General features: G+C 33.1%; 2 protein-coding genes across 3 annotated transcripts; one reads left to right on the top strand and one right to left on the bottom strand.

Moving 5' to 3' along the window:
* Window positions 1–234: 234 nt before the first annotated feature.
* LOC145952030 (uncharacterized) lies at window positions 235–777 on the top strand. Its single transcript, XM_083064251.1, has one exon. It carries the CDS (start codon window positions 235–237, stop codon window positions 775–777), a length of 543 nt encoding a protein of 180 aa, XP_082920377.1.
* Window positions 778–1,927: 1,150 nt separating this feature from the next.
* LOC109793260 (uncharacterized) lies at window positions 1,928–5,892 on the bottom strand. 2 transcript variants are annotated; one of them, XR_014429778.1, is made up of 4 exons: window positions 5,131–5,892; window positions 4,969–5,002; window positions 4,413–4,535; window positions 1,928–3,792 (listed from the first exon to the last, which is right to left on the bottom strand). XR_014429778.1 is itself a non-coding variant. In XM_083063953.1 (3 exons), the coding sequence occupies exons 1-3, from the start codon at window positions 5,593–5,595 to the stop codon at window positions 4,519–4,521; spliced, it is 516 nt and encodes a 171-aa protein (XP_082920079.1). In that variant the 5' UTR covers window positions 5,596–5,892; the 3' UTR covers window positions 3,852–4,518. The 2 variants fall into 2 exon arrangements, 1 of the variants encoding a protein (XP_082920079.1); XM_083063953.1 differs by lacking the exon at window positions 1,928–3,792 and having other exon boundaries at window positions 3,852–4,535.
* Between the last annotated feature and the right edge of the window lie 3,699 nt (window positions 5,893–9,591).

The raw sequence follows: 9,591 nt of genomic DNA, 5'->3' as shown, positions 1-9,591 counted from the left end.
GTCCTAACGATGTCCTAGCGCGCTTCAACTCCACCCCATGCAGATATGATGAAAACATACCAATTACCCCCACATGAATGAAATGATCAACAACGGGATACAAATCTCCCGAGAAGGGTGATAAATACAATCGCTGAAGGATTCGCAGGAGGTGGAGGAACCTCTTTGACACGAAAGACACACTTGAGGGTGATTAGGTCAATCAATGCGGTAACACGAACAGATTTAGTCCCCATGCCGCCCATCATCTTTACCAATAGGGACTTCCAGGGGGTCGACCCAGTACAAGACGACCCCATGGTAATCAGCATAGAAATTAATAACTGTCTTGTGAGAAAAACGCTCACAGACCAGGGGAGCTCAGCTAATATCTTATACTGGAAAATATTCAAACAATTGGGCATTCCCGAACAGAAGCTGACACCCTACCATGAGCCCTTAGTTGGATTCTCAGGAGAGAGAGTAGACACCCAAGAAACCATTGAATTGTACACCTACTTCGGGAACGAACAAGAAGGGAAAAAAGTCAAGGTACGATATGGGGTGGTACACACCAATACCTCCTACAATATCTTTCTTGGACGACTCTCTTTAAACAAGCTCCGTGCCATTGTGTCAACCCCTCACTTAGCCATGAAGTTCCCGTCTAAAACTGGCACGGTGATCATGTTACATGCCGATCAGAAAATGGCTCGTGAATGCTACTATGCTAGTTTGAAGGTACAACCGCTGCTTAGGTACCAACATGACATCAATGTTATCGGTGATCACCAATAAATCAAAGTAGATACATGTTTTGAGTTAGACCCCATTCAAATGATGACCATAGAGTGGAGTCGGTCAAGATCACTACAAAAAAATCAAATTTTAGCGACCACCAAAATCGGTCGCTATTTAGGTAAATTCAGTCGCTATTTCATTCAGCGACCGAAATAGCGACCGAAAAAATCCGTCGCTAAAACCCTGGTCGCTATTTCAAATAGCGACCGAAATTTTTTCCGTCGCAATTTAGCGACCGAAAAATCAGTCGCTAGCCAATAAAAATTCGTCGCTAAAATTTTGGTCTCCTAACTTTTGAGACCAATTTTGCGACCGAATTTTTTGGTAGCAATTTCCGTCGCTAATTTTTGTATTTATTTAATAAAAACATTTTATAAATCAGTCGCTAAATCGGTCGCTAAAAAACTGAAATAGGTACGGATAAATTCGGTCGCTATTTCGGTCGCTAAAAAAACTGAAATAGGTACGAATAAAATTGGTCGCTATTTCAGTCGCTAAAAACCTAAAATAGATACAGATAAAATCGGTCGCTATTTCGGTCGCTAAAAATTTGAAATAGCCACCAATTATTTTGGTCACTATTTCAGTTGCTAATAACTTTAATTAGCTACAAATAATTTCAGTCGCTATTTCGGTCACTAAAATATACCAGTATTTTTAAATTCTTTTTTAATTATAAATTTATACCTGTTAATGAATATGTAATTAACAATATATTTATTACACAATTTATAATAATAAACTAGAACATACTAAAAGACAAAATCTTATCAAAGAAGATTTATATTATAGTAAAAACTAAATAAAATATAAGTATGTCAATATAGTATGCTAAAAACACAATAATAACATAAAACGTTTAAACTTGAACAAAGTAATAGTCAAATACAATAAAATATCCCGAAACAAGTAAAATAAAGAAGCTTAATTAAGGGTCTTCTGCTATGTCATCAAGAGCATCATCAACAGCATGGTCAGGATCATCTGGGGTAGTACTCGGTGCAGGAGGGGTTGGCCTTAAAGGGTCAATGTTGAGATGGCGTAGTATATACTGCATCTGCTCATCATGCTGTTGAACTTGTATTAGCTTCCTTTTATATAATGTCATAACTAACTTACAAAAAAGAATAATTTCTAAGTTATAAATTAAAACATAACTGAATTGGAATTTCTAAGTGATAGCCAGTGTCCAACAGCAGTCCAACAACATAACAAAATCAAGTACAAGAAAATAAACAAATTGGCCCCTTTCTTGAGTAAACTCATAGTATAAAACGAATCATCTTCTATTAACGATTTGGCAGCACCCTAAGTGCAGAAGTAACAACAAGAGAAGAGAATCAGGACAAAACATAAAACCCCTTGAGGATGAAACGAAAATTCAAATTGTCTGCTACTTTCTTGAAAAAAAGAAGAGACAGTAATCTGTCCATTAAAATTTTATATTCCATACCAAAGGAAGTTATATTTACATGTCTAGTCAAGGAAGTTCATTTTGTTGTCAGAAAAGCCACAAGTTTATACATATCTAGAGAAACAACAATACAGCAAAGTAAAAGTAATTAGCATGGCGAATGAGATAAAAACTCATGTAAGGGAACGACTTTAGAACAGTATCTTAACTCCCAAAGAATGCTAACAAATACAACGAGCATAGAGTAAGAACTTGGCTCGAATGCATCTATCTTGTCAGGTTTCTTAAAGCAGTTTTTAAAAACTACTTAAAACTTCAATTGATCGATTATAATTGAAAAGCATGAAGATTAATACACTTTGTTAGGCATGATCAGAGAATCTTATTAAACATATAAACAAACAAAAAAGAACAAGTTGACAATTTTAACATGTGTGGACTATTATTTGGTTCTCAGTTTGTCAATTTTAATGTGGGTATGATAGAAGTGGACTTGGAAGTAGTACATGAACACAAAACCTATGAATTGTTTAAAATATTGATGACCTTATTATCCATGGATAACACATTATAATTTTAAACCAAAAAAGGCTATTAATCTTCATTCATAAAATTATTAGACTACCCAAAATTATTACATGATGCTAAATAATATTTAATTAATTGTGAAAAATTTTAGTAACCGTTAAAAAAAAATCTGAGAATTACTTTTGTTTCTTTTGATTAAAAAAATATTTTCTTCTAATTCATAACCTTTTGGATTCCCTCTGTTCCTCTCATATTCAACATGTACAAGATCAGACTTAATAGTAACTTAGTAGTTGCTCACGAGTCTGCAATATAGGGAAGTATTAATTTAACCATTAATTTGACATGCCAAAAGAGATTTCATTGTGCCTTGTAAATTTTTTCTAGAAATTATGATTAAAACACCAAATTCAGCTTTTGAAAAAGATTTAAAAACTCAAAGTATTAGCAACCCAAAAACAAATTAAAGATCAAAGAAATACCTTATCAATTCTATTTATTACACAATTAAAGCAAGGGAAGTATTAATTCAAAATAATGATCTAATTAAAAGAAAATCATGTCCAAGAGAACATAGAAACCAATATTCAAACTTCTTTTTTATCCTTACTGTTGAACTTCTAATTAGAATGAAAAAAAATATTTAAATATGAATTGCAACAGGATTCACATAAGCAGAGGAACCAACACCCATGACTTAGATTCAAAATAATATTTATCCTTATTTAAACTTGTATAATTAGAAAAGAAAGAATTATTAGAATTATTATATACTAGAGTATTATCATATTTAACAACTTTATTAGAATTATTATATACTAGATTATAGCTTATTTTTATAGACATATTGCCAAGTACAGGCGTTATTGGACCAGTTAGCATGTTTCCATGAAGGTACCTAATTAAATGAAGAAATCACGCAACAAGAAAAATAAGGTAAGGATTCTTACACAGTAAAAAGTTAGAATCAGTTTTCTAGGCTTTTGCATATGGCAATAATTGATATCGCTGGCATGTCAACTATGATCTAAAGCACCGCAGCCACAATAGCAGCAGGGAAATATCACAGCCTGCATCAAAACAGATAAAAGAAACATCATTGAAATTTCATAACAGATGGTGCAATGTCATGAGTCATGTATTTAGAACTTTTTTATAGCCACAATTTTGTTTTGAAGTTCCCAAAATCTACCAATGCAGCTCACTCATTAGACTTTCCAATATGGTGTTTATCTAGAAAAACTCTATCATAATGTGGCTTTCGTTAGATATTTTGGCATTATATTTCATGAACTTTGTCCTTGAAAATTGTCACCAAATCACAAGCGCACACTAGCAATTCCTTTTGGTGTTGATGGATCGATAAAGATGGACTTATAAGCAATCATTTTTTCTCCATATAACACGAATATATCATCTTGAGAAAGAAACAAGATGCTGCCACTTTTTCCAAGTGAAGATATGTCCCTTAGACCATAACCACCACAAATGGATATCATGTACTCTACAACATCTAATTTAAACATCTCTCTAAAAAATTCTTGGAAATATATGCTTATGTAATTATGCAGAGAAAAAAGAAAATAAAAAGGATGTTATAGAAAGCTACATGTAGTTAAGAAACTAGGAGGCATACATTAATCAAGCACATGACACATTCAATTCATTAAATGAACTAGGAGGTATATACCTGTTTGGCAAGATTACAAGCACAATCTGGTGAGTTAAGGATTTCATAATAAAACACAAAAAAGTTGAGAGCAAGCCTAAGCCTAATCAAGTGGGTGGGGGCTAAGTCAGCAAGAGTAATATCCTGCATCAAGGAGACAAAAATTTCAATTTCAGTAACACACTAGTAACCACTAAAATCCATAATCATTGAGGGTGCAAGCATCTAAAACCTAATGGTTATACATATTTAAACAAAGGAACCAGGAACCCAGCAGCCTAATCATTGTAAAAAAGAAAAAACAACAAACAAACAAACATGAAAAACAAAGTGCAAAGGAAATGAACAGCGAGAAAAACACCATCAACAACAAGTAAGCCATGGCATCACTTCAAAACACAATTGCTCGAACTCCAGACCTAATCACAGAAAGCCTCAAACAACATTCACAATTACTTGATCCATAAGTAATTATTAACAAGTAAAACTCAGCACCCTCATTGAAATCATTAAAGATGAAAGGCTACAACAACAAGACGGAAACAACAGAGTAATTGAGAAGAGAAACTAAGCGCACCGTTTGGTATATCCTTTAGCTGCGTGCCACGTCCCTGAAAGAAAGAAAAAAAAAAGCAAACAGATCCAAACGATTCAAAACATGATCACTCCACTCCAGTCCTCACGAACCCAGAAAATAAACAATTAAGTAATTAGATTAAATAAATAATATAAAGTGTACCTTCTCAATTGTGAAACCTTTACTAGCGGAGGATCTCGCAGACTTGGCCGGCGAGGGCACAGAGTAACGCTCCACCGTTTTCCATTCCCTCGTTGGCCTCTCACTCGCCGGCGTAACTGGATCCTTCTTCTCCGATGCTTTACTCTTCTTCGGAGTCTCCTTGCCGCGTCCCTTTCCCTTAGCCTTCGCTTTCTCTTTCCCTTTCTCTTTCTCTTCCGCTTCGTCCTCCTCCTCTTCCACTTCTTCCTCATCGTCGTTGTCGTCTTTCTCCTCTTCATCGTCCTCGTCGATCTCTTTCTTCTCGCCGGCGTCTTCCTCTTCTACTTCCCGGTTGCTTGCTCCGTCGACATCATCCTCGGATTTAGCGGCCTCCGCGGAAGCCTCCTTCTCCGGAATCTCGGAGGCCGGTGGCGATTTGGCGTCGTGGAGCGGAGGCTTGGAGTCTTCTAGGGTTTCGGTGGCCATGGATGGGGGAGGGGGACCAGAGAATTGGGAACCCTAGCGTTGAGAGAAACCCTAGAATTGGATGGAAAGGGAACAGAATCGTTGTGATTGGGATTAGAAGAGAGAGAGAAATGAAATTGGAGTTTGATGAGAGGGCGCGCTGGAGGGTGAAAGTGTGTGTGTGGGGTGGTTTTCAAAATTTGATGCCAAATTGTGAGCGGGTTTCGCCACTAGCTCACTCACTCACTCTTTCCCCCTTCTTTTTTGCTTTTCTCCCGGCAAAACTACTTACTACTAACCTAAAAAATACGAAAATGGAAATTAATTAATTAATTATTAATTAATTAATTAAGATTTTGGGAAAACCCCTATAGTGAATTGTAACGGAGGGAGGGACTGCCTCGCTCTCTCGCCTCACCTGCTTGTTAATTGCGAAATAATGATTACTGATTATTATTATTATTATTACTGAATTATTGAATCTATGGGCCACTATATCCTGCCAAAGTGTGAGATGATGATATGTGAATTGTGATTAGGCATGGTAATTAAAAAATAAAAAATAAATATTTATGAGCATTTTTTTATATTTTTAATTTGTGCTTAATTTATTTAAAATAAATAAATAAATAATTTTTTAAAATTTAATTTAAATCAAACATGTTATTATTGAATTAGATTAAAATAAAGAAATTGTTTTAAATTTCACTTGTGTCGGATAATCATATTAATTTATTATCAAATTTTTAATTAGTTTCATATAAATAATTAAATAATATTTATCTTAAAAATAAACATTATTTTTAAGGGTTGGATTGTTAAATTATAAAAATTAAATCATAATAAATCAAAATATTATAAAAATTATAATTCAAATAAAAAAAAATCAAAAGTATTAAATACATTAAAATATTATAATCAAAAGAAATCTAGTATTAAATCAAAAGAGTATAAAAATCATAACTAAAATTATAATAAATATTCTGATATTAAATATTTGTATCAAAGAAATTATTACAGATTTTAAATTTTATTTATTATGTTTTATAATCAAAAGATATCTAATACTAATTCAAAAGATTATAATAATTATAACTCAAATCATAATAAATAATTTGATATTCAATTTATTATATATTAAAATTAATTAAATATTTTTATCAAAGAAACTGATACAGATTTTATATTTTATTTACTATATTTTATAATGAAAAGAAATTCAATATTAAATTAAAAGATAATAAAAAATTATAACTAAAATCATAATAAATTTTCTAATATTAAATTTAGTATATATTAAAATTAATTCAATATTTATATTTAAGAAATTGTTACAGATTTTAAATATATATTTTAAAGTTTTTATTTTATTAAATTAATTAAAAATAAATTATATTTTATCACTTTTTAATAAAGTAAGTGAATGATAATAAATTAACTAAAATTTTTAAATATATTTTAATTAAAAATATTTTTTTTATCAATACAATGACTAAAAGTATTATAATAAATAATGAAATTAAATAAATTAAATCTTATAATAGTTATTTTTTAATAATACTAAATTAAATATTCTAATTATTTTATAATAAATTAAAATAAAAAGATAATAAAATATTTTAAGTGGTATTTCAAATAAAACACATTAAAATATTATAATCAAAAGAAATCCAGTATTAAATCAAAAGATTATAAAAATCATAATTAAAATTATAATAAATATTTTGATATTAAATATTTGTATAAAGATATTGCTACAGATTTTAGATTTTATTTATTATATTTTATAATCAAAAGATATCTAATATTAAATCAAAAAGATTATAATAATTATAACTCAAATCCAGATAAATATTTTGATATTAAATTTATTATATATTAAAATTAATTAAATATTTTTATCAAAGAAACTAATACAGATTTTAGATTTTATTTACTATGTTTTATAATCAAAAGAAATCCAATATTAAATTATAAATAATAAAATTATAAGCTTTTGTATTATATATATATATATATATATATATATATATATATATATATATATATATATATTACTTTCCCAAGAATACTAAGAAATCAAGTTGGTATAACGGTATGGCTGTTGGCTCATAACCCCCATAACCAAGGATCGAATCCTGGCTTTGTAATTTTAGTTAAAAAATGCGAAAAAATTTAGCTACCGAAATTTAATCGGTCGCTAAAAAATTCAAATGTTCAGTATTAGCGACCGAAAACACAAGTAAATAGCGACCGATTTTCTCGCTACCACTCTAATCCGTCGCTAATTCGGTCGCTAAACAGCGACTGATAAATTTCGGTCGCTAAATAGCGACCGATAAAATTCGGTCGCTAATTTCGGTCGCTATTTTGTATTTTTCTTGTAGTGGATGCCAAGCCCGTTGCCCAGAAAAAGAGGAAGATAGACAGTGAGAGAGCACAAGCCATGAGGGAAAAAACTACAAAATTACTCCAACCTGGGTTCATTAGAGAAGTGAACTATACCACCTGGTTAGCCAACGTAGTGATAGTAAAAAAGGCCAATGGTAAATGGCGAATGTGTACCGATTACATGAATTTGAACAAGGTCTTCCTGAAGGATGCTTATCCTTTACCACATATTGATGCATTGGTAGACGAGGCAGTAGGCCATCAAATACTTAGCTTCCTCGATGCTTATTCCGGGTATAATCAGAAACCCATGTATCCACCAGACGAGGGGAAAACAACGTTCATCACGGAGTCAACTAACTTTTGTTACAAAGTTATGCTGTTTGGTTTGAAGAACGCGGGGGCAACTTACTAATGACTCATGGACAAGATCTTCCACCAGCAGATCGAGAAGTGTCTAGAAGTGTATGTAGATGACATGGTGGTAAAGTCTGACTCCACAAACAATCACATTAAATACCTAAAGCATGTGTTCGATGAGGTAAGAAAGCATCACATGCACTTGAATCCGGCAAAGTGCACTTTCGGAGTTTCCAGTAGAAAGTTCCTAGGATTTATGCTCTCAAAAAGGGGGATAGAGGTTAATCCCGATAAGTGCCAAGCCATCATCGACATGAGGAGCCTGTGCAACGTTAAGGAAGTACAGCGCCTAGTGGGGCGGATAATATCATTAACACGTTTTTTGCCATGTATGGCGGATAAGTCTAGACCAATAATGTTGCTATTAAAGAAAGCCCGCAAGTTCCAATGGACCAAAGAGTCTGAATCGTCATTCCAAGAATTCAAAGCGATGCTTGCTGCACCACAACTTTTGGCTAAGCCGGACCCCCAGTCAGACCTCATAGTTTACATAGCTATTCCTGAAAAGGCTATCAACGCTGCCTTGATACAAGAAAGAAAAGAACAAGTTCTAGTGTATTTCATCAGCCGAGTCTTGCAGGAGGTAGAGACCCGATACCAACAACTTGAAAAGATAGTCTTAGCATTATTACAGACGGCCTGACGCCTGCGCCATTACTTCCAAAGCCACAAAATAGTGGTAAGAACGGACAACCCCATAGCCAAAGTTTTACGTAAACCTGAGCTAGTAGGCAAGATGGTAGCATGGTTGGTGGAACCATCATAATACGACATTCGCTTCGAATCAAAGGGACCTATCAAAGCTTAGAGCATGGCTGACTTCTTGAATAAGTTCCATCCTAAAGCCCCCTTAGAGAAAGTTGTGTGGACATTACACGTAGACGGATCATTAAACCTACAAGGCAGTGGAGCTGGGGTCATACTTGAAGGACCGATAACATGGTGATAGAACAATCACTACGCTTTAACTTCAAAGCTTATAACAATCAAGCCGAGTATGAAGCCTTGTCAGCTGGTTTTCGTCTGGCAAGTGAGTTGGGGGTAATGAGAGTTAAATGTTGGAGAGACTCTCAGATAGTCACAAAGTAGATCAATAAGACATTTCAAATCAAAGAACCAACATTGCTCCAGTATTTCCATGCTTTTCAGAAGCTTAAGTCTACCTTTGAAGAAGTTCACATAAGCCATACCCTTAGAGAGCTCAAC

This window comes from Cajanus cajan, chromosome 9 (assembly GCF_000230855.2).
Source record: "Cajanus cajan strain Asha chromosome 9, NIPB_CcT2T_4, whole genome shotgun sequence".
Classification (NCBI taxonomy): Eukaryota; Viridiplantae; Streptophyta; class Magnoliopsida; order Fabales; family Fabaceae; genus Cajanus; species Cajanus cajan.
Note: the sequence above shows the minus strand (reverse complement) of the source record. Positions and strands in the feature narration are given on the sequence as shown.

Bases quoted from the DNA above. Each gene is read 5' to 3' on its own strand.
- LOC145952030 (XM_083064251.1), top strand. From the start codon at position 235: ATGCCGCCCATCATCTTTACCAATAGGGACTTCCAGGGGGTCGACCCA.
- LOC109793260 (XM_083063953.1), bottom strand. From the start codon at position 5,595: ATGGCCACCGAAACCCTAGAAGACTCCAAGCCTCCGCTCCACGACGCC. The intron at 5,003-5,130 runs GTACACTTTATA...TCTTTCTTTCAG, and splicing joins AAGGTTTCACAATTGAGAAG to GGACGTGGCACGCAGCTAAA.